Here is a 24,565-nt window from a genome sequence, read left to right on the forward strand (position 1 = left end):
ACATATTTGAAGGACTTTTTATTGTCCTTGATTCCTGTAGCCAGTTTGAGTTTTTTTCTCCCTAAGTGTAGCAATATGAACTTGTGCATAATGAACCAAAATCAGCTAGTGTGTTTACATAGACTGTATTTCCATAATTTGTGTTCAAGTTTTTTATATGTCCAACAGCCTCACTAAAGTCATCCTATCAGATATGTTTATTCTCTTTTGTCCTGTTAGGAAAGAAATTGGATTGGTTCAACATGACTTGTTCTGAATGAATTCATATGAGTTGTTTATCAACTTATCTTGTTCTTGGCACAGATAAATTATATAACATGTTTTTCCCAGCATCTTTCTGGCTTTTGAAATTAGGCTGACTTGTATATAATTCCCTAGGTCCTCCTTTCCCCCCACTTTTAAGATAAACACTTGCGTTTGCTGTTCTTCAATCCTCTGGAACCTCCTCTATGTTTGCAAGTTCTCAAAGATAATTGCTAATGGTTTAGAGGTTGCTTTGCTCTAAGATGACTTTCATGAAGCCCTGCCAACTTGTATACATCAAGCTTATCTAAATATTCTTTAGCATGTTCTTTTCCTGTCTCATAGTTTCACAGTTGGTAGGGTCGGAAGGGACCTGAGCAGATCATCAAGTCTGACCCCCTGCCACGGCAGGAAAGAGTACTGGGGTCAGTCGACCCCAGCAAGGTGATTGATTAGCCTTGTCTTAAAGACCCCCACGGTAGGAGCTATCACCACTTCTGGCGCATATTCCTATCCCTTCATTAAAATTGATAATTGGATGGAAATTAACCGTTTTTTGTAAAAACCAAAGTAAGGAGGTAGTGGACACTTGAACCTTCTATATGTCATCTACTATTTTCTCCTTCCCCGTTTTAAGAAGGCAACAAGAAAATAGTCTATGAATGCAGTAGAAGTAAAAGGAAAACAAAGGAAAGTGTAGGTCCATTATTTATATTCACTGGTAACTGAAACTTCTTTGTTCATTAGACTTTTAGCCCTATATAATCATTGTTTCGTCTTACTTCTTTAATACTGTTTTGATTTTCAGGTTGTTTAAAGAGCTCCTGATACAACCATATTAATACATCATTATGCTTTTGAATTGGACTAAAATAAAAAAAAATTAGGGAACCAAATTGTGAAAATGGGAGTATTTTTCCCTCTCTTTCCATCAGGCTTTGAGAGCCTAGGTTTTGGCAAGAGGAGGATTGCTCCAGCCTAGGTTTATGAAACACAGCTGTAAGGTATCTGCCAAGGTCCCCTTCATGAGTCCTCTTGTGTGGGGCATCTAAAAGTGGAGCTGTGAACATGGACGGGTGGGAGAAGGGGAAAAAGAGGGTCATAGCTTAGTGTGGCTTAGCAGACAGTTTAGTCCAGGGGCAGGCAGTTATTTCAGGTGGAGGGCTGCTTAATGAGTTTTGGTGAGCTGTCAAGGGCCACATGGGCAGTCCCACCCCTTGACAGTTGTTCCACCCCCTTATCACCATCTTGGGACCGGAAGTCCTACCCCTTGCTCCCTAGAAATACTCCTTTTGGGAGGGGGGGTTGCCATCTTAGAACCAGAAAAAAAAAAAAATCATGCACTAAAAGTCAAACACCTACTATAGCATATTTTAATTTTATTACAAAAAATATTTTTGTCATGATTTGGGTTTGCGTAGTGCATATAGAGGTGATTGCATAATAATTCAAAAATAAATTCTTAGTCCTGTATATTGTGTGGGAGGGGTGTATGGTGGGGTGTGTGTGTGTGTAGTAGGATGTGGGAGTGTGCGAGGGGAGTTTGTGAGGGGGTGTGGCCGTGTGTGTGGGGGGCATAGGGTATGTTGGGGGTTGTGTATGTGTGGGGAGTGAGAGAGGTTGGGGGGTGTGGGAATGCCTCCCACTTGCCCATGGCACAGCAGCAGCAGCAGCAGGTAGGACACTCGTGTAGGTGCCTGGTGTGGTGTGGCTCTAGCCAGCACTGCACATCGCAGCCTCCCCCAGGCCATCTGTATCACCGGTGCTCTCCTCCATTCATGCAGCCCCTGCAGTTGCTGGGCACGGGAGAAAAGCTCCATGTGCTGGAGCCAGCTGCCTTCCCTGCCGGGGCTGTGCTGCAGGGGCAGGAAGTCCCAGGCACCTTTCCCCAGGAGGTGGGGAATCAGCCGCTCCAGCGCCTGAGGCTTCTCTCCGGTGCTGTGTGGGCACCTTGCTTCCATCCTTGTGAGTGGAAGGGCTGGGCAGGGCACAGTTATTTGGTGGGTCCCACGGGCCAGATGAAAGTGCTTGGAGGGCCGGATCTTTCTCACGGGCTGTATTTTACCCACCCCTGGTTTAGTCCATCTTGTCTCCCTGCCCCCTAGACTGTGAGTTCCAGTGCTGCATGTCTCCATCTGTATCTCTGTAAGGCAACCGAAGACTCATGATGAGCATCACCATCCCTTTCATGTCAATGCATACCTGTGAAATACACTGGCAAAGTGTGTGCTCTCAGATGCACACGCACAGAGTTTGCATCCTGGGGTGTTGGAGGATAGTCAGGCAGGTGGGAAGGGGACTTGAGTCTCTAGCTGCACAGTGCGGAGCAGAGGCAGGACACTGTTGTGAGAGGAGGTGTCACCACCAACAGGTAGGTTCCCTGGCCCTGGAGCCACTGCAGTTTTATTGGATCCGAAGCACTGAATTTAGATGTTGGCTGCAGGGCCAGGTATGTGTCACTTGGTTCCTAACACTGACAGCTTCTTTCTTAGTGGCATCCTGTCCCTGTTCCATTCTGTGACTGAAGGCTCTGAGCCCCCCTGCCCTCATATATTACTGAGTGCTTCAGGCTCAAGTGCCACATGCAGCAGCTGCCCATGCCCCGTGTGGCACATATGCTGCATGTTGGCCACCCATGTGATAAGCTGTCTCATATTCGTATCCTAGATCCTTTGTTTTTGAAGGGGTATTTTCCCCAACCTGTTCTCCTTCCAAATTGGAAATACTGAGTATGTTTGTGAAACTTTTTATCACTTAAGTTTGTTTTTGATCTCCCTTGTTCTCCAATTCATTTTTCAGTGGTCCCTGAATTAGTTCAATTATTTCTGTTCATAGCAAGTTATTTTTCTCGCAGTCCAAATCGCACATAGTACTCTTCAGTTGAAAATCATAATCTTTATATTTCCATCCTTGTTTAATTTTTTTTTTTTTTTTAAAGAATTTATGAGCTTTTTCTGTTCTCTCTGCTTATGCTATTAAAGTTCTGTGAGGTCAGTAGTGCCTTTGCCAATAAGCTGAATGCACAGTGTTCTTTCAGTGTGGAACACAGAGTAGCATATAGGTCACAGGACACATTTTTGAGTGTCTTTTGGACCAGATCATAAGCTTCCACTGAATGGAAAAAAAGAATATGACTGAAGTGGAGACCCGTGAGTGCTGCTAGTGTTTTGTTTGTAAGCCGGTAGCACTCCCTTAATATAAAGAAGCATGAAGAACCTGATTCTACTTCCATTGCAGATATGGTACTCTTGGAAGAAACCATGAAATTCTCTATTGAGACAATTTAGAAACATTTCCTCTTATCAAATCACTTTGGTAGTTGCTTGATGTTTTTAAAATAACAGGAGATGCATTTACCTACAGGTAGACTGTGATCTCTTACAGAAGAGAGGAAAATAGTTATGCCATCACTTTTGATGCACTGAAGCTTGTTTATTGCTCCCTCAGAACACATTCACCTGGAAGGGAAGCCTTTCCTTTCTCTTCTGTTGCTTACCTGTACATTTTTTATACAAATTTAAAAGCATCAGGGTCTTGGGATGCACAGAACTGCTTGTTAAATGCCCTAAATTGTAGAGGACCCAGTTCTAAAAGGAGCGCACTCTTGAGTTTGTAGCTCTAGTAAGTTTCTGATGGAAATCCCTGAAGCATTTAGTACTACAGAGTTTGTGAGATGTCTTAGAGTAGGGACCAAACAGCTAGAGACTTTTTGTGAAGAGAAGTAGACTTTCAGGTGCTGGAGCTGAGCAAGCGCTGGTCTCCAGTTTAACACAAATATCTGTATTGTGGCTGAGGGACATCCCACTGCTCTTGTAGTACGTAATGGTGGGAAAGTCAGCATGCTGAACAGAGACCATAACTGTGAGAATGGGAACATGGACTCTTGGAAGGATATGGAAATTAATACTTGGCAAGAAAACATCCAAGAAATCAGACAAGCTGTTTTATAGAAAGGGAGTTGGAGAGAGCAAAAATATTCAGACAGAAACTTGTCGTCCCCGTCCCCCCTGCACCACCTTCTCTTTTTTTTTTTTTTAAAAGGAAATTAATCTATTGAACTAAAAGATGGAGTAGTAAAATCTTCAGGTGGGAGACAGAGCTTCTCCATAAAGGAGTTACTGATTGCTGAAGTTGTAAGCATTAGCCAAACAATGTTTATGGTATAATTTTTACTCTCAGAAATGCAGTTGCAACAAAATTTCTCATATGTGAGTAGTGTTCTGTTTTGCAAGAGTATACCTGAGTATTCTCCATTTTTCCTGTTGTCCCTTTTTTGTATGTCTTATTTTTGGTAAGATAGATTCCTCCTCCTTGGATCCATTTTTATTGAGGCTTCAATGTTTTCTCCGATGACCACATGCCTTCTTTTGGGGGTGGGGTTGGAGAGGGATGGAATCATAACCCTTTGCTGAAAATCTTGTCTTCAATGTATGTGCTCCAGAAACAGTTTTCCAAGTTGTACCAGCAGAATTTTGAATTAAAGGCTTCAGGTGAATATTGGGTGAGCACTAAGCAGCCTAAGCTGTGGTACTTCTAGGCAGTAAACTTCAGCATTCTTGTTTTCTCTGTGTTTAATTCTCTGTATAAAGCTCCAAGATGCTCAGATGAACAGCTTCAGTTTCCTTTCTCCTTTTCCAACTGACCTTCGGTATGGTATTTCATCATGTTCTTACTTTTTACAATTGAAAACTGCCTGGCTCTGAACTGCTTGTAATTGCATTCCTGGCTGTGTCACAGTGCCAGTTAACTGTTTTAGTTACCTGCTTGTTTTAAACACCTGAACAATACAAAATCAACAGGGTGCACACAAATGAATTAAAAATGGCTCTATGCCAAATCTTACAATGGAATTGTCAATTGGAGTTACTGTTGAATGCATGTCTTTTAATGGATTCCATAAAGATCATTGATTTGCCCCTACCTTATTTGGCAGGTTTTCCAGTGACTAAATTTCTTCTAATGGATCATTGGCAATACAACTTGTGTTGGATGTACAAACCTAGGTAGCACTAAATAATCAGGAGGATCGGTCATTGATACATAGCAGTCCAGGTCACTTAGCTTGCTGCAAGCAAGCTGGAGATTTAAATTCAGATGAATACATAGTCATGCATCTAGGAACAAAGCATTTTATATCCTGGGAAATAGTGACTATGATTATCTTGGAAGTAGTGACTGTGATTATCGTGTTCGTTTGATTGTCATTTGTGACGAGAACAAATGTATTCTTGGATGCATCATTGGGAGTCTGGAGTAAAAGCAGTGAGGTTATCCTGCCTCCCAAACTTTCTAACTGCCTTTACCTACCTCCCAATCTTCCCTAAACGCGTGGTTTCTCTTTAATATGAGGTTGTACTGTCTTCTTGGCAAGCACTGGGCAGTCTGGTGACAAGTCTTTCCAGGCTGCATAACTTTGCCTCTACTCTCTCAGCTAAGTTGAATTCTGTTTAGGGGCAGGTTTGTTCCCTCACTGAGACGTTAGTCTAGTTGCCACAAGTTTCCACAGCAACATTTACAGATAAACTGCATAAAACTTTCCATTAGGTAAAGACTTCTAGTCTTTTCAAGATGAACTCTCATGTTTCTGTTGTTCACTACAGGCACTCAGCTCTGAGGCTAGACATGTGCTTTTGGCTTGTCCCATGAAATTCCTTTTGGGTTTTACTGAAGTTATACACTGTTGAAATTTGCCCTCGTCTCTTTTTGTTGGGAAAGCTTGGCATTCTGGCATAAATCATCAAAGGCACAAATGTTCGAAACATCCACACCCACTGATCACTTTTGTACTGGAAACACCTGAGAGCTGGTGGTCCATCCCTTAGTGTGGAGTTACAACAGAGAGCAAGTTTTCCCCCAACTTTTAGGGAGGTCTAGGATGCCCCTTCAGTAACTTCTTTTGGACCTAACACATGGAACCAATGACTTGACATGTTCTCTCCTTTTCATGCCTCTGGTCCCTGCTGTCTCTAGTTAATGCAACTAATACTGTTGCTCAAGCAGTCTTCGGAATTTATTTCTTGAAGTTGTTTCTTTTTTGGCAATCCCTTGCAGTTGAGAGTGATTGCCTTCCATGGCTCTCTTCTTTCACAGAAGACACCTGTGTGTGACTTCTTTTATTGTGGAGAAGCTGCTGCACATCAGCTTCCACATAACTCTTGACAGAATGGGACCTTGATCCAATGGCAAGGAGACCTAGACAACTGGGGATCTCGTTCTACTGCAGCCTTCATCTGCCTTCGCAGCTGTTGAGAGTCTAACATCATCTTCTTCCTGCTCTGCCACTGATGACTTGACCTTAGGGTGGGGGCTGGGCAGTCTTATTAGTGGTGACCATTCTCTTCAAAGTGGGCTGTATTTTGATGTATGGTGCAGCACCATTGAGATCTGTTACCAGCCAGCATTTCCCAGTTTGTAAGGTTGATGCTACCCTTGTTAAGGTATGTTTTTAGGGTGTCCTTGAAGTGCTTCCTCTGTCCTCCACAGGTCCTCTTACCATGACTGAGTTGAGAGAAGAGGGATTTGCTTTGGAAGATGAGTGTCAGTCATCTGCACACAGTGGCCACATCCTGATGGTGGTGCTGCTGCTTGCTCTTTTGACTCTTATTTGTCAGAGTTACCCATGCTTATTTTATATTAACCTTCCCTGAAGGTCATTCCACTGTTTGCCACCTGTGGACGCTCTTGGTAGCAGTACAGCTTTTCCCCCAAATGAAATCATTTAACCTACGAAGTCAAGCACTCCAAAGTTAGGAAGCATTGTTCTGAGCTTGTCTTGTGTAAGCTCAATTTTCCCTGCTTGCCATGATTAGAGCTGGTCAGAATTATTTTGAGCAAATGATTTCACTGAAGATTTCTGAGCCTGAAATGTTTTATCTGGAATATTTCAGGTTCAGTGGCCTTTCACCAAATTCAGAGCTGGGCTCCAAAGAAAACCTGTATGGCCCTGGATCCTGCTGGAGAGGCTGAAAGTTACGGGGTTAATGGCCTGAGGGAAGACTTACCTTGCAGTCTGATTAGGGAATGGAGGCCCTGGGAAACTCCTGCAGCTATTAGATGATACTGACCTTTTTGTAACTTCCTCTCCTGCGGGGAACTTCAGGCATGTCAAATTCCAAACAGTTTTGTTTAGGCATGATCCAGTTCCAAGTCTTTTGGCTTATTAAAATAAAAAAATCTTGCAAACTGGAAATGCTGCTTTTTCTCCAGCTTTGTTTGACACATTTTTTAACTGAGTAATCATAGACTGTTTTTTCTAGGCCCCTGTCTTTTATTTCTTTAGTGTACAGGGTGGAGGCATGGGGTGGAGGGGTAGAATGTAGGTTACACAGCAAGTGCATTTCTTGTTTTCTCACTGATGCAATCTAAATACTTTCTTTTAATGTAGGATATTTCATATAATTAATGTAAGTACTTAAGAAATAAACTTCAAAGCCTAATTAATTAACAGGCTGAATTTCTAATTGTGTATGAGAAGTGGATTGCTTGGTGTTCACTTGTATAATTCTGTTGAGTGCTTGAAACTATTTGGCTGTGATTTATGGAAAATAAAATGAAAATGCTTTTGTTTAAGACTGACACAAAGGTGAATGATGAAATTCTTTCTGTGTCCAGAAAAACTGATGCACATATAGCAGGATCAGCTTGGTTGCACTTTTCAAAGACTTTATAAAATTCCTAGTGCCACATTTGTTTGGGAAATACTGTAGTTTTTACTTCAGTGCTAAGGCTCAGGGATGAAAATTCAGTGTTTCTTATGAGTTAGGAGCTGCAGTCATTTTGAGAAGTTATCCAGGCTCTTAAGTGCCTTTGAAAGTTTTCCCAAGAGCTTTAGGTTTTTTTTATGCGGGATGAAAAAAATAAAATTGTGTTCTATCCTACAGAAATGTAATGCTGTACTCTTGTTTTTTTCTTTAGGCACTCAGTGTTACTGAGACTCTGATCAAACCTTTGGAAAGGTTTAGAAAAGAGCAGCTAGGAGCTGTAAAGGTTTGTCCTTAATTTTCATTTGAAACAGTTGATTTTGATTTCTCTGATCAAAGTGCACTCATGACACATTTGGCAGAGTGCGGAGAAATGCCGATGTTTATATAATTTTACGTACCACTTTGTTTTTTCTTTGGGAACTTGGTTCAGAAACAAATGGAAAGTTTGTGCTGGGAGGGGAGGAATGTGTTTTTTCCTCTTCCCTCCCCCCCATTCTTTTCTGTCTTGGGTACAAGAAATCCCTCACACGACTATCTGATGTTGCTAATAGATGACCCCATTGCTTTACCCTATGTTCACTTAATTGCATAATGAAAAGACTGCTACATGTTGGAGGGGGGGGTGGCCTGGCCCGGTGGGAGAAATGGGGGAGTAACTCAGGCCTCTGGGGGAAAAGGGGCATGGCCTGGCCTTGCGGGGGAGGAAGGGGGGCAGCCCCCCTAAAAAAAAAAAAAAGGGGGGCATGACCTAATTCTGTGGGGGGGCAAAGGGGGTGTGGCCTAGCTGCAACCCAGCCCTGCCATGGAAAGGGTAGTGCAGCCTGGCTCTGACCAGACCCCTGGGACTTGGAGTTTGGGTATTTGGCAGGGAGGAGGGTGACTGTTAAAGTCTGCTGGTTCCCTGCTGCCAAATTTCCTGACCTGTGTGTTAGATTTGATGGCTCTGCAGGCCTTGTTTGGCCTGTAGGCCAGAGGTTGAGCACCTCTGGTCTGGGATGCTAGATCTGTTTGCTATAGCAAAAATACACGGTATACTCATTACAAAAGTGAAAAATAAGTATGTTCTCCAATTTCTAAGGATTCTTATGGATAAGTGAGCCTTGAGGAATAGGATCTTACCTACCCAGTCAATGTTAGTATCTCCTGTGAGATAAGGAGTACTTACTGAATTAATTCTTCAGAAACAGACTCTTTTGATAAATCTAAAAGTTAAATTTAACCAAGCAAGTGTCTGTTCTCAGTAGTCTCTCCAAGTCTCAGTAAGCACCAGATGTAATGTCATCTTTTATCTCACATCACTTTAGTTTGTCGTTCCTTCCAGTTTTCAAAGCTTATTTAAGAATACGTTTGGGGTTGGGTTTAGTGAAAGATCTGGCACAGGCACTTACCCTTCATTTGTATGTTTAGATGAGCTTAGCATGGGGATCATATTTAGTGTAACAGAGCTCAGCAGGACTAGATTCAGGCACTCAGTTGATTAAAAATCGATTTGAAATATCAGTTTGTTCACTTGGGGATGTAGTATTTTTGCATTCTCTATTCTCTACTGGCTGTTTTCACATGTGTCTCACCTGTACCAAGTGGATAAAATGCTGTCCCCATATTTTATGTTTTAATAAATGTTGAATTTATTACTTGCAGGAAGAAAAGAAGAAGTTTGACAAAGAGACAGAGAAGAACTACAGTTTGATAGAGAAGCATTTGAGTTTGTCGGCCAAGAAGAAAGAGCTGCAGTTACAAGAGGTATGGTTGCTACAATTTTCTCAGCATTGCCGTGGACACAGGTCTTTTTAGTTTGAGGTAATCAAATAAGTTAATATTAGCACAGCAGGATCATTGAGGTTGTTGAAAAATAAATTGCTATCTACTTAGAAGGTATGGTAAGGCAGTCAGTACTCAAGTTAAAGGAATAGCAAACCATGAATGCATTATGATTAAACCTGCACTTTTATAAAGCTTTCACCACATGCATACTGGTACTTTTTATTTTATAGGGAAGATTTGGATGATGCACTTAAAGAAAGAAAATTGTCTTTAAAATATTCCCCATGTTTATACTCAATGTTAAGTGCAATAATGCCTGTGCGCCTGGATTGTTTGTTTATTTTTAATTTTTGAAGACTCATGTTTTGAAATGATGCTCCAAAAAGTATGGGGGGCAGGAGGAGGGAGTGGGGTTTGATGTTTTTATAGCATAGAACTTAAAATTTGATTTGTTTTCCATGGTATTATTTCTGTCCCCTCAGGGGTCCATTGTACTTCCTTTAGTTTTTATTTTTGGAAGACCAGTAAATAATGTATGGGAAAATGAGCAGAGGAAGTTTTGTTAGTGCCTCTGTAGACAGAAGAGTTGTTTTAACCATGAAGAAAACTCCCAAAATCCTTAACTGCTTTTGTCTATGAATATTTCATATATTTTGGTAATGCTTAAAAATTCCCCAAAGATAAGGTTTTTCTGAACAAAATGTTCCCAGCAGCCTCCTTCACAAAAAATCATTTTCACACCTAATAAGCTACTCGGTAACTTGAAGAGCCAGAACATACTTGGATTTCTTCTACATGCTATCTCTGAATGTTGTATTATTCATAAATGTTGCAAAAATATATGTGCTTAGTTTTGAAGAGGTGAATAGTCCCACTGAAGTCAGTCGGGACTAACCTCATGCCTACAGATAAATGTTTGGAGAAGCATAGGTAGAAATTGTCTGAAAAATTGATCACATGCTGAAGAAACTGTATTGAAAAATGTACAGGAGTTATTTTAGCCTTTTTAGAAGCTTTGTTTTTAGAAGCCTGTCTAAAGGTCGGAAGACCTGTAGATATCTGAAACAGAAACATGACACCACCTGGAAGGAAATGTACAACATTCCAGAGGCAACCATCTTGAGGTGTGTAGCAGAACCTCATGTTAGGAGTAGAAAGTAGATGCACTGAATTTTATTTGAAAAAATCAGTACAGAAAAGTCACTTAGAATAGCTATTGTGATCTCTTTTACAGTCGTTACCAGAGCAAATCATAAGTCAATCAACTGGTTAACACCTAGAGAAGGGAGTGGTGATTCTGAGCAGCCAAGCTGAATTTATTAAGAAAAAAAGCATGCCATATTTCTTTCCTCCTTTGGTTGGGCGATTAGTTTGGGTGAAGGAAATATAGGGGACATGGTATACTTCAGGAAGACTGAATTCAGTATCACATTTTTGAATCAGAACTCATGGTAGAGGGTCGTATTTGTTATTAGACCAAGTAGATACTTGCAAAAAAATCTTTATTTGCAAGCTTTTGGATGCAGACACCCTTCTTCAGGCACAGAAGAATGCAAAGATTATAAAATTTCTCCCAGGTGGAAATGAAAATGCGTATTTCACAGGAGAGCTGAAGGTGTTGTAAGATCTCCTGGTTGGAAAAGTTCATTTTGTGCAAATTGGGCTCAGATAAAAGTTAGAGCAGTGTATTAACCAAGCATCTAGTTGTTCTAGTTATTACCAAATAGATAGTTGGTCTAATAAAAGATATCACTTCTACCATGAGTGCTGATTCCTTTCGCCTATAGACCAATATGGCTACAACCTGTATCCCTGCAACATGGAAGATATCAAAATTAGCCATTTTTTTTAAATGAAAACTTCCTTCTTGTAAAATTATAAAGCTGACACCCTTGCTTCTGCCTGTTGAACATTTGCATGTTCACTGAGCACAGAGCTACAATACAATACAAGAGAAATTTCTTGCCCAGGAGAGCCTTCCATCAACCCGTCCTCTTGTGGAATATGAAACATAATCTGAAGGAAACATAATTCAGCATCCTGCTCATCATCAGACAACTTTTTAAAGAAAATCCCCCCAAAACTGAGGTTTTCCTGGAAGAAGCAGCACGTTGGTTTCAGCTCTGCAGCATTTATGGATCGGATACTTCAGCTGGGGCTTTTTGCGCTTTTATCTAAAGCTGGTTCAATCAGCTGTTACAGGGGTAGGCGACTTGGCACGCCAGTGTGGTACTTTGAGGCATTTTGCTTGGCATATGTACCTCTGGGTAGATGGCAAGGAAGGGGCCAGGACTACATGGCCACAACAAGGATCGGGCCCCTCATGCCTTCCCCACCATCCACCCCTGGCACACCAACATCTTGCAAGTTGAAGTTGATGGTGTTTTTGGCACTTTGCCCAAAAACATTGCCAACCCCTGAGCTATTAGATAAAAGTGCCAGAAAAGCCCCACTAAGCGCCCAGTTTATACAGATTTTGGGCAAGCCACATCCAACTGCACAGTATCTTGTGGGCATGTATTGAGCTCATTGCAGGAGTGCACTGAGTTTAAAGTAAAGTGCTGGGTTTTTTGTTTTTTAAAATCTGTAAGCAGCCTATGGAATTATATACTCCAATGAGACTGAAATCAAACAAAAAGCCTGAACGATTACCACAGTTCAAAGTGATGGTGGATTTGGGCAACAAGTCTACATTAGAAGACTTGCAGAAAGCCATTAAATGAAGTCCTGGGAACAAGGCATATGGCAGCAACTGTTTTCCTGCTGAAATCAACAAATGGGCCAATGACGAATTACTTCAAAAACTTCATGAAGTTATACTGCTCTGTTGAAAAAAGGAAATGGTACCACAATTTCAAAGATGCTCAGTCTGTACAGTTATACAAAAATAAAGGGGATAGAAGTGACTGTGACAGCTATAGAGGTATCTCCCTGTTGAACCTAATTGGAAAAATTGTCACTCGCATCATCTTCCCTAGGTTTCAATTTTTAGGTAAAAGAATCTATCCTGAAAGTTAATGTGGTTCTTACTCAGGAAGTTCCACCATAGATATAATATTTTTGGTCAAGCAGCTGCAAGAGAAGTGTAGAGAAGAACTAATACCAATGCATATGTAAAAATAATGTATATGGAACTGTCAGCCTCGAATGGATTCATTAGGCATCTGCCTAGACTTCTTATGTGTACACCATGATCCAGAGGTTTGATGGTTGCTTACTCTACAGGAGACCTGGGAGATAATTGTCCTACTTGATCTTAGTTAGGTTTCAGCTAGCATATTCTTCGTTATTTTGGGATCCACAATTTAAGAAGGATGTAGAGAAACTGGAGAGGATCCAGAGAGCTAAAAAACAAAGATGATAAAGATGTGGATTGCAGGCCATCTGAGGAAAGGTGGGCTGCTTGAGTTAGATGTACATACAAAAAGTTGATGGAGTTGTCATCAGCTACAAAATTAGCTATACAGTTAGCTTTCTATGTCTTTTCCTACCTGCATATGGAATATGCACTTAAACAAGAGATTTAGAAGTGAATTTAACAAGCTAAGAAATTGAGCTGTCTTATGGTTATGCTTACATTATAGTAATAGCGCTTGACCCTGTTAATACAGGGTTGTTCCTGGACTATTTGTCTATATGTGAGGCCTCTGCAAAATACAGTGCAGCATGGAACATGCCTGTGTTGAGGTAGTTACTGAGGTAGATCTTGTTTGTTTATATTCCCTGAGTTAACAAAAAATAGACTGTGGAAGGAAGCAGATGACTATATTAGTGTGTAGTGCTATTTGGAACTTGTATTTTATTTCTGTTTTAAACATTAATAGAGGCATGGGCTTTGGTACACTTGGGCAGCTCTCATCCTGAATGGTCAGATGAAAATATGTCCAAACAGGGAATATGACTATAACCTTGAGGTTCCTGGCTAGAGGCTCTTGCCCCTACGCCCCAGGTCAGACCGATCTCCACATTTGGAATCAGGAAGGAATTTTACCGCATGGTCAGATCAGAAAATACCATGGGATTTTTTGGCTTCCTCCAAAGCATGGCCCTCTGATTTCTTGAGTGCATTTCAATAAGCCTTGCAGCAGCAGAACACCAAAGCAGTTGTCCCCCTGCTTTACCTGTGGCAGGTTAACATGCTGTGCCTTGTAGTTGTGTGACAGGCTTGATTGCATAGTTTTAGAAATAAGTTAGATTCCTGCTGAAGAGTTTAAGTCCCTGGACTCAAACGTCCCCATGCCCAGCCGCCCTGGAGAATAAATAGGCTCCTGGTGGAGGGGACACAGAGGGCTTCCCCTGCTGGAGAGTTTAAGCTTCACACCCAGTAATCTAGAGCCTACCAAGAGCCCCTGGTCCTGTTGTTAGTCTCTGGGGTTGCTGGATGTGAAGTTTAAACTGCCAGTGGGAGGAGCCCTTCAGCTCCACCAGCCAACAGCCTCTGATTGCCTTGCATCTGGCTGCTGGCAGTCGCATGTTTGGGATCTGTCCTTGATCTCAACACTTGTATGTCCACCATACGTGTGTGGCATGGCAAGGGCATGGCAAGATGTGCAGTTGTTGTGATCAGGAATCAGATCCCATCCCATAATAATTTTAAAGTTTGCCAGTGGTCAGTGTCTCTTAATTTATTCCAACAAAAGGAATTTCAGTTATTCATTTCTTCTGCAGTCATGAGGCTTGGCTGGGACGTGTGTCATTTTTAATAGCGTATATTAACTTGCAAACTGCATGAAGTAATACTTGTGTCTGGGTAGGAATGAATGGTAGCTGAAACATAACGGATACACAGGATCAGTGTCTCATTGGCACTTAGTAAAAGCCAAAATAATAAAACAGCTGCTTGGGTTGTAAATATGTTTGTGTTTGTTAAATTTCCAATATGTTGTTAGCTGCATTGTACATTTAATATATGGAATGAATGGGAGTCTTTTTAAACTGTTGTTTTGCTGCCAGCAGTATGTCACACAGATATCCTTTGCAATACATCCTGAGAACCCATGACAAATCAGCAATTAAATTAGGAGCCAGAAGATTATCTTTTGCTTTCTCAGTCCATGTAAGTGTAGGGAGGTCAGATGAGGAAATAGCTGAAAACTTCCAAACATTTCAGATGAACCTATTTTGTGGAGGAGGGGGAGTGGGCCTGGGGTGTGAGACAGAGGGATCTTTTGCATTAACACTTACTTTTCCAGGTTGAATGGGGGCAGTTTCCACCCCTTTTAGGAGAGGAATCCAGATATTCCCTCCTCTGTATCCCTGAGGGGCCTTCTTTTAAATACATACTTGCATCAACTTGTTTGATCTGAAATAAGATTAAATGGAAATGTAAAGAAATGTTATTTTAGTTGTGTGCATGTGAAGAAAATGAACCTTCTGAAACAAAACAATGTAACAAAATCTTCCAATATAGAGTATGTCAAGGCTTCTATATTTTAAAAAGTAAACTAATGAGTAGTATATACTGTTGGGGTGAGTCCCTGGTCTGGAGAACATCTTATTTACCATCTTAAATACTTAATGCATGTCATTCAATACGTTATGTCTGTGAAACTTCTAATCACTGTATTTTGCATGCAGGCTGACTGCCAAGTGGAGCAAAATAGAAAACACTTCTATGAGGTGTCTCTTGAGTATGTGTGTAAGCTGCAGGAGATACAGGAACGAAAGACGTTTGAGTGTGTGGAACCTGTAAGTATTATGGAATGCAATTTATTAAGAAAGCAGTGCAGCTTATTTTTTTAGTTAAGTGACAGAGGGGAAATATAACAGACCGTGAAACAAAAAGTATCATTCGTCAGTTTTGGCTTATGGGGGCTTTTGGCAAACTGATTATTTTGACTTAATTCATAGCCACTCAAATGTTAGTGATCAAAAGACCTGTTTTTAATCTAAGATTAGGTCCTGTAGACTTAATTTATGTTTGTACCTGTTCACTAAAAAGCTGCATGCATTCCTGAAGCTCCAAAATACGGGTAATCTGAAATTCTCAAATTTTGTGAGAGATGAGGCTTTGGAAAAAGAATGAATTTCCCTTGGGTTTCAATGCAAGCCATAAACATGCTACTGAGGCTTACTTAAAGTTCCTGGCTGGATTTGTCCTAAAGTTTCCTCATATTTGAGTTAGGAGTCTAACCCAGTGTTAAACTTAGGCCAATAGTATGTGGTTTCAAGTTTTTTATTTTAATGAAATGCTTAGAGGCTAATTGTTGAAATGGGGGAATGGATTTTTCTGCAAAGCTGAGGGGTCTAGGCAAAACAGCCCCCTTGACTTTAAATCCCCAAACTCATTAGGCCTAGAGAACTCCAATTTTCTACAGATATAGCTATTTTGGTTAGGGGCATATAGACTTTATTTTGTTTTTATCAAAATAGTTATACTAGCATAAATGCCTAGATCTACTGGCATTAAAGTGCTATGTTGGCATAATTTTCATGTGTTTGGGAAGCAGGGATAGGTTATACTGGCATAAGAACTCTTTAACTATATGTTAGCTTTGTAAAATAGCACAGGGAGTTTATTGCTTTGCCTTCTTTATTTTAAAGTAGTGGTGAACAAGGCCTTAAACATCTTTCAAAATCTCCCCTTTTAAAAACAAATGTACCCAGAAGCTTTGCCTCTTTGCTGTGTAGTCATTCTTTGACACAAGCCCTTTGAGCCATTTCTTCACAGCCTAGTTTGAAACCAGTATGTCTTAGAATGCATTTTCAGGCCTTATGTCTGTGTCTTTGCAGTTTGAGGCTTTGCAGCTACCTGTTGATAAAATCTTTGCCCTGTAGACTGGGCAAGCTGTATCTGAGAGGATGCTGTTGCTTGTTTTGTACATGACTATATAGTGCAGGGGTTGTCAGCCAGGGGTATGCATACCCCCAGGGGTACTTAGAAAGATCTTCGGGGGTATGCATGAACGGATAGTCAGGTAGGTGGGTCGGCGGGGATGGAGCATGCCCCGGGGCATGGCGGCAGTGTCTCCCCTGGCGCATTTGCCTCTTACCTGGGGGAGGGGCATGCTGGGCACTGCCAGCTCCACATGGCACATCATGGTGTCTCGCCGCCCCCCACCCCAGCTTGCTCTCCTGATTGGCTGCTGCCAGGGTCTCAATGGCAGTGGCGGGGGAAGCGTGTTTCTATGCTCACTCCCAGGAGGGAGTCGGGGGCAAAGGCAGTGGCGCCCCTCTGCACACTGTGCAGGCACTGCCCGGCCTGCTTTCCCATGGCCAGTTGCACGTGCAGCTCTGCAGGCTGCTGGAGTGGTGTGTGATTGCCTGGGTATGAGGCCTGTCAGCAGCCCACAGAGCCACATGTGCAACTGGCCATGGGAATTCGGGGCGCAGTTGTGGCATGGGGCATTGGGCGTCAGGGTCAGCAGGGCAGTGGGTGGCAGGTGGTGGCTGCCATGTGTGAGCACACCCTCCTCTCCCCGCTCTGTGTCCAGCTGCCACCACCAGAAGGGACACTTGCTAAAAAAGGTTGAAACCCCTTGATATAGTGGGACTCTGTGAATTATTTTTCTGTTTAATTTCCCCTGAGAATGTAACCTGTGATTCTATTTCTGTAAAGGTGGTAAAGCACTCTTAAAATGCTCTGTTTAGCATAGCTTCAAAGTATTGTTAAATCAGACTGTGCCTCTCATACATAATGCAGAGGTCCATCTTTTCCTGCGTTATTACTCTCACTGTTTTGATTTTTTTTTCCTTACCATTCTGTTAATTAAGTTAACTAGTGCATTGTGAATAGGGGACATTTGAAAAACAAACAAATAAACAAAAAACAATTTTTTGGTTTTAATTTTCTAAAGGGTTACAAGAAAATACAACAACACAACCTTTCTCTGATAACTGAAATTGTCTTCTGCTTCTACTTCAGGTGCTGTCATTTTTTCAGGGTTTGTTCACTTTCTATCATCAAGGATATGAACTTGCCAAAGACTTTAATCACTACAAAATGGATCTACAAATTAATATTCAAAATGTAAGTCAAGATCTCTTACATTTAAGTCATTTCCAACTTTCTCTAATAAAATGTATGTTACTGTATTTGGTCGACTATAATCAATAGTTTCTTAGTAATGTTACTTAATCACTTAGAGTATAGGCATATAATGCCATCTTCTGGCTAACCAGCTGTACGAGTGAATAAACCATTATCTGATGACTGATAATGCAGTAAGTCCTGCCACCTAGTGGTTTGTAATACCCTTTAAAATACTTTGACTTTGTCATAGACACACATCTTTTTAGATAATGTTTTCAAATTCATTTATACCCACATTACATGTGTTTAACGTTCTGATTGGAAAACAGTCATCCTTTTCATAAGTTGGGACTAGCAATGAAATATAGATCTCTTGACCTTTTTAGGTATATTTTTAAATTTAGGTTAGAATGTCATCTATAGTAGGAATATACTGGATGTAACTGAAGAACGTAAAATTGAAGTGATCACATTTCTTAATGTTTGATAAACTTGGTGGCACCTCCTTTGAGAGCCAAAGAAAGAATGGCATGGAAGCCTAGATATTCTTTGCTAGAAGTAACACTATTAGAAAATTGTGTTCTGAAGCATGTGGGTTGCACCATGCTATTACCTATGCTATATGTAACATTGCTCCATTTTAAGGGGAAAACCAGACCTTTACAATTGTTAGACTTGGCTGGGAAGCAGTTGAGTACTCTGTAGAAAGGGATGAAAGTGCTACAGAATGGGAACAGAGTCCTTCCTATAGCAGACCTAGAAGTAAGGGGATTGAAAGAAGTAGCCCCGCATGGGCTGAACAACCTCTTTGACATTTTTGCATAAGTTTAGTGGAAGAATGAAGCTGCTGTATAATGGCGTGGGGGAGTAGTGACTCCTTGCTAGGCTAGGAAGGAGGCCTGCTGCCTAATATGCTAGCAAGCAGCTCATTAAGCTGTGTTGGTTATTAGTCTTCAGGGCTGTCTGGAATTAGTACACAAGCCATCCTTCTAGGAGATAACTGTCTAAGTTTAGACATAATTTAATGAATTGGAAAAGTAGATGCTAGTAGGGAAAAAAGTGAGGTTTAAGATTACAATAATATTTGATTACTGAAGGATGTGGTGATCACATCTTGATGGTACTGCTCTTTCATTTCCTCTTTTGCTGTACATATAAATCTTCTGTCTTCACTCATGAAATTTCCCTTCAAGTTATGTTAGGTTAGCAAGGAGAATTTGATGATTCTGAATTAGTGCTAGGGAACATCAAAGAAAGTTGGCCTTTTCTGGAAGGACTTGAACGAAGGGGGAATGTATGTATCCCACCAACAGTGGATGATTATTTCAAGGACAAAGCTGAGAGTAGGAGAGGGGCATAAAGGTGCCTTTCAGTCTGATGCTGTGGTTGTAGTTAAAAAAATGTAAGTTGAGCTGAGCAAGAAATTAAATGTGAGATGAGGGTGGAGTCATGCAAGGTTTTGAAAGTGTGGATGAGGAATTAAATTTGAACTTGTAGATGAAAGTGAGTCAGTAGAGAGGCTTGAAGGCGAAAGTGTCATGGTCAGAGAACAGGTTGAATTATTCTCAACTGTCATATCTCACTTTGATTATAGAGCTGGATTGAACAGATGAGTTGGATTAAAAAAATTCTGTAAGGGAAAAGAAGTAAGACTTTGTAACAACAGTCATTATGTGGGAAGAGCATAAAAGGAAGAGTCCAGTATTCTGAAGCTGTGAACCTGGATGGCTATGTAAAGACAGACAAAGTAGGAGAACATTTGGAAGAGAAAATGACTTAGGTTTTGGCCATGTTACAGTTGAAATGGTTGATATGTTGGAGATAGAGGTGCAGGATTGAGCAAGGAGAGACTGGTGGGCTTTGGACACTGACTTATAAGTCCATAAGAACATAAAAGATATCATTCTTTCAAAAGGAAGTACTAAATAATGGCACTAACAACGTCGCCATATCAACATGTGTAGACGCACCCATAGGGTTGGAAGGGACCTCAAGGTCATTCAGTCCAACTTCTTGCAGGAATGCCGCTCGTACATTATGATATCACCCATCCAGTAGGTGAAAGAATCGAGAATTGTGAGGGGAGGAGTGGAACCCTCCTGGTGTGAGTTACTCTGGTTTAAGTTTTGGCTGCATCCATCCTGAGGTAGCAGTTAGCTAAAGAAAAGCTGACTATTACTTCCTTCTCTGTCACCCAGTGGTAAGGCTCAATAACATCTGGCTAGTGTGAGCTACCACAGTATAACATTTATCTGTTCCTGAGCCCCAGTTCAGAGTGCAGCCATATCATCTAGCCTTTGGCATCAGAAATTTGATGGTGGAGAGAGGATACCAATGTTAATTGCTGTGCAACTAATTCTACTTCTGCTTACTCCATGGTCAAATTTGTGGGCCCATGGTCTGGATTTGGAGCATGTAGCTGTACCATCTGGCCTGCAAAGCTGTCCCTAGAGCCAGAAATGTGGCAGGGGGTTGAGCAGCAGCTTCTGGAGCTCTTGGAGCTGTGGCAGTTAACACTGCTGCTGCCAAATTTCTGGCCTTGCCGGCCAAATGACATGGCTCTGTGCTCCAGATCCACCCCATGGGCTGACCCTGGGTGAGTCATCCAACCTGTGGGGCTGGATCAGCTTGACACTTCTGATCTGAACTTAATGTTATATCAGGGTTGAACAGGAGAGAACAGAGGTTAGGAGGAAAGATTGCTGAAATGTCCATAGAATGTCTGACATCACCTTCCTGGACCATGCTTAACTTGCCTCAGCACGTGTGATTTACAAGGCTTAGAGGAAAAAAATTGGGGTGTATGTGTGTGCAAAATTTGATAAAATTCAGAAGTGACATGTTCTGGCTAGAATTTCAGCAAAATTAGGTTTGCAAAGCCAAGGATTTGAATTAACTCAGCATTCTGTGATAGCCAGACACAAATATTGTGATCATAAAACCTGAATGGGTGTGGACTGATTAACACTGCCACCATAGTCCATATAGCTTTTCCAACATTTTGTCTCAAGTGCAGACATTCAGGAGGTTAGATAGGTTTCAAAATGGTCACCCAATTTAAACTGAGCTTGTTCTGGTGCTGACCTTACACTTACAGACTGCATCTCAGTGACTGACAATCAGTCTAAACCTGTAACTGTACAGAAGCTCCATGCACACAAACCAGTCTAAAAATTGCAGAACTAAGTTTAAGATAAACTTGGATCTGTGTAGTATCAGACTTATTCAATTTAGGTCAAACTGGATCATGGAACTTGTGTACACTTTCCCTGTGTAGCTCCGGGGCTAAGAGAACCCAGTCACTGGCCCGAGCCCCAGGGCTGCTCTTTTCGCACCCGCCTACCCCCTGCACTGGACTATTTTTTGCTCCTCTGGCCCTTGCTCCCTCTTTCCTCCCCCTGACCAGCCACTCTTTCAACCCCCATCCCTCAAGCCACTTGGGGTGCAGCCACCTTTATTACCATTTGCCTCTGCGAGAGCTGAACAAGTCAGTCCCAGTAGGGGGAGGGGAAGGGGAGAGATGAGGGTGTAGGTTCACTGGGGGTTGTGCTTCCCTTCCATCCCCCAGCAGATCTGTCCACTAGTCCCCCCATCTGGACTTACCTGATATTGGTCAGGCATTTTGAATTGATTTAACTTCCCCCTAACGCCCTGAATGTCTGTACTTGGCCGTTATGCACGGGGTCCCCCTCCCCATCTCCTTCCTTTCCTCTCCAATGTGGCAATGCCTGATGGGCCTGACCTTCTGAGCCATAGCACTGGCCATTGCTCCATACAACTTACGGTGACGGCACATACTGATGATATGACAGCTCCTAGTATCTACCCAGAAACTGGGAAGGCTGCCTTGAAGAGATTGAGGCACAACTATAGTGGCGCCACTGGTGCCTGGCCAGCCCCTCCTACCGAGCCTGGGTCTTTGTCATCAACAACTTGGCAGCTGATACTCTGTGTCACAGGTATGCCATCCTTGACCTACAAATTATCCTGCTTAAGAGGTTCCAGAAACTTTTAGTAGACTTCTGGCACAGGCACCACTGGCTTCAGCAGGCTATCCTGTGCCTACCCACAAGCAAGAGAGGTCAGATGCTAATAAAACTGACAAGCAGTATGGTTGCCTTCTGCCTGCAAGCCTTCAGTGCCTGTTTTTTGTTGGGGAATGTTTCCACTGGCAACAACTGGCATTTGCTTGCTTGTGTTGGGTGGGGGACCTCAAACTGTGGGAATTTTTCCTGTTGTATCCTGATCACCTGAGTTGGGACACTCTGCTGCCCTTATACTGCAGCATCTTCAGGCCTGGCAGATTTACCTCTGAGATGCCAGGGCAGGTGATTTCCAAAACTGCTGCAGGAGCCCCTGATGCAAAACTTGGTCTTGCAGCAGGGAGTGCCGAGCTGAGCTTCTGGAAGCCTCTCTGCTTTCCTGGTCTGGCTGCACACCTTTAAGCTGACCCACCTCTTCAACTTAGCTTTCAGCCAAAGCTCTGGCTGACTGGCTGGGCCTGTGCTGTCCATTTTGCTCTGCATGTTTTGACTGAAGTGAAAGGTGTCCTTCCCATTGCCAAGAAAACTGTTGCCTTATGTCCACCACTTAAACCTGGTGGCACTGGCAACCTGCACTTTCTGCAAAGAGGAGGTGCAGAAGACTCTTCCGTATTTTCATGGACTGTCCTCTCCCTCCTGGCTGCCCTCAGCACTGTTTGGCATGCTGGACTTGGACTCTTCTGAGATTATATACGTCTTCACTGTCCTGTACTGAGCAGCCAGGGGGAGCGTGATCTTCCTGGCTGATTTCCTGCTGGGCCAGGCCAAGATGGCAAGCCTAAAACCTGCAGAAACCAGCTTTTGGGGCTGGCTCCAATGATGCTCTCCAACTTTTCTGCTTTCTGGTCTGGGTACATGTCACATTTGAATTTGAAATTTCACTTTGCAACAAAACAGGGGCCAGTTTGTCTCATGTTAGGTCATTGATGGGGCCTTCTGCAAGGAAGAAGATGGATAGTTGGTCCTACATGTGTCATCATCAGCAGTCCTTCAATTGGAGGATGATCTCTACCACAGCTCATTGATGGGTCTTCAGATGACTTGAGAGTTCAATCTTTGAGCTACAGACCGATCCGCAGAAGTTGCAGGTCTTTTCACAGAGGAGAGTAGGCTGCAGGCTGAGATTCCTTTCCTTTTCCTTTCTCTGCTCTGAAGGCATGGTACTTTACCTGAGAACTGGCTGCCACTTGGTTGAGGTTGTGGCACCATTGGAATGGGTTGGCAGCCAGCTTCTCCTAACTCTCTCAATGTTGGCATCCATTTTCTTGACATATGCTTTCAATATATCCTTGTAGTGTTTCCTCTGGTCACTGAAAGATCTCAGGTCATTACTAAGCTGGGAGCAAGGCACTCATTTTGGGAGCTGAGAGTCAAGCATCCACACATAGTGTCCAGTCCAGTGAAGTTGGTGATCAGGATCACCAACTCCAATGTTGGTAACATTGGCTTTAGCTAGGATACTGGTGTCCATTGTGGGGTGATCTTCCCATTTAATGTGGAGGATTTTCCAGAGGCATCTTGATACCTCTCCAGGTTCTTGAAATGACGATGATAGGTCACCTGCATTTTGTGTTCATACAGGAGGGTAGGGATGATGACTGCATTGTACCCCTGGGTCTTGGTGTCTTTCTGGACATCACGATCACAATTTCCTGAAGGAGGCGCTTGTGCATCAGATCCTGTGCACTGTTCACTTTGAGAGATGGGGCTACCAAATGTTCGACTACCTTTCGGGTTTTTTCCTCAATGCAAATTTTAGAGCGTGTGATAGAGCACTTCAGTCTTCTTGATGCTGAGAGAGAGGCCTAAAGTTTGATAGGCTTCTCTGAAAAGATCCAGTGTGATCTGAAGGTTTTATTCCATGTGTGCAAGGGTGGCACAGTTGTTGGAATATTGAAGGCCAAGGGCAGTTATTTTGAATACTTTGGTCTTTGAGCAAAAGCAACCCAGATTGAAGAGCTCGCCATCCATTCAGTGTTCAGTGCCAATTCTGGAAGGAAGGCAGTCCTTAATGAGATGTAGGATGACTGTCAAAAAATGGAGAACAGGGTTGGGGCAACGATACATCCTTCTTTGATCCCAGTTCCAATGCCAAATGGATCCATGTCCAATCTGCTACATAGAGTGGTTGCAGTTATCTAATTGTTGAACAGCCCCGGGACCTTGATGCCCTTTTTAGGACATCCACATCTGGCCAATATTTTCCACAAGGCTTCACGATCAACGAAGGCCATATATAGGTCCTGATGTTGTTTCCGACACCTGTCTTGAACCTGGCAGGCAATAAATATCATGCCAGTAGTCCTACAGGATGGTCTGAAACCACACTGAGATTCTGGCAGGACTTCTTCAGCAAGAGGTAGAAGACAGTTCAGGAGGATGCAGGCAAGGATTTTGCCTGCTGTGGAAAGGAGGGTGATACCTTGATAGTTCCCATACACAAATTTATCTCCTTTCAGTAATATAGTCATGATGTTGACATTCCTCAGATCCCCCAGGGATATCTTTGTCCTGGGGGATCCAAATTCGAGGAATAAATTCATGAAGTCTCAGTACCAGTTCCTTGCCACCAGCCTTATAGATTTCAGCATCCAGTCCGGTAGATTTAATGTGTTTGGTTTTCTTGATGGCATGCCAGACTTCTAGAATAGGAGCATTGGAGAGGGATCTGCTTTCAGAGTGTCAGGGGATGGATGGACACAACTGTGGTATCTGTCACAGTTGACTCATGGTTCAAGAATGCCTCAAAGTGCTTTTTCCATCTAGCTTGGATAGATTCATTGTCTTTGAGGAATGTAGAGCCAGCCTGCAATTGTGAAAAAGTAGGACCAGGGGAAATT

The 24,565-nt window shown here is 42.4% G+C and overlaps 1 protein-coding gene across 2 annotated transcripts in view; it reads left to right on the forward strand.

Annotated features, from left to right (window-relative positions):
• ARHGAP10 (Rho GTPase activating protein 10) overlaps positions 1 to 24,565 on the forward strand; it is a 246,540-nt gene that overhangs the window by 83,688 nt on the left and 138,287 nt on the right. For both annotated transcript variants that reach the window (XM_019522175.1, XM_019522176.1), the window contains exons 4-7: positions 8,158 to 8,229; positions 9,588 to 9,689; positions 15,288 to 15,398; positions 17,575 to 17,679. In XM_019522175.1, coding sequence (XP_019377720.1) covers positions 8,158 to 8,229; positions 9,588 to 9,689; positions 15,288 to 15,398; positions 17,575 to 17,679 — 390 coding nt within the window. The remainder of the gene's footprint in view (positions 1 to 8,157; positions 8,230 to 9,587; positions 9,690 to 15,287; positions 15,399 to 17,574; positions 17,680 to 24,565) is intronic.

Source organism: Gavialis gangeticus, unplaced genomic scaffold, assembly GCF_001723915.1.
Source record: "Gavialis gangeticus isolate Ggan-Ray unplaced genomic scaffold, GavGan_comp1, whole genome shotgun sequence".
Classification (NCBI taxonomy): Eukaryota; Metazoa; Chordata; order Crocodylia; family Gavialidae; genus Gavialis; species Gavialis gangeticus.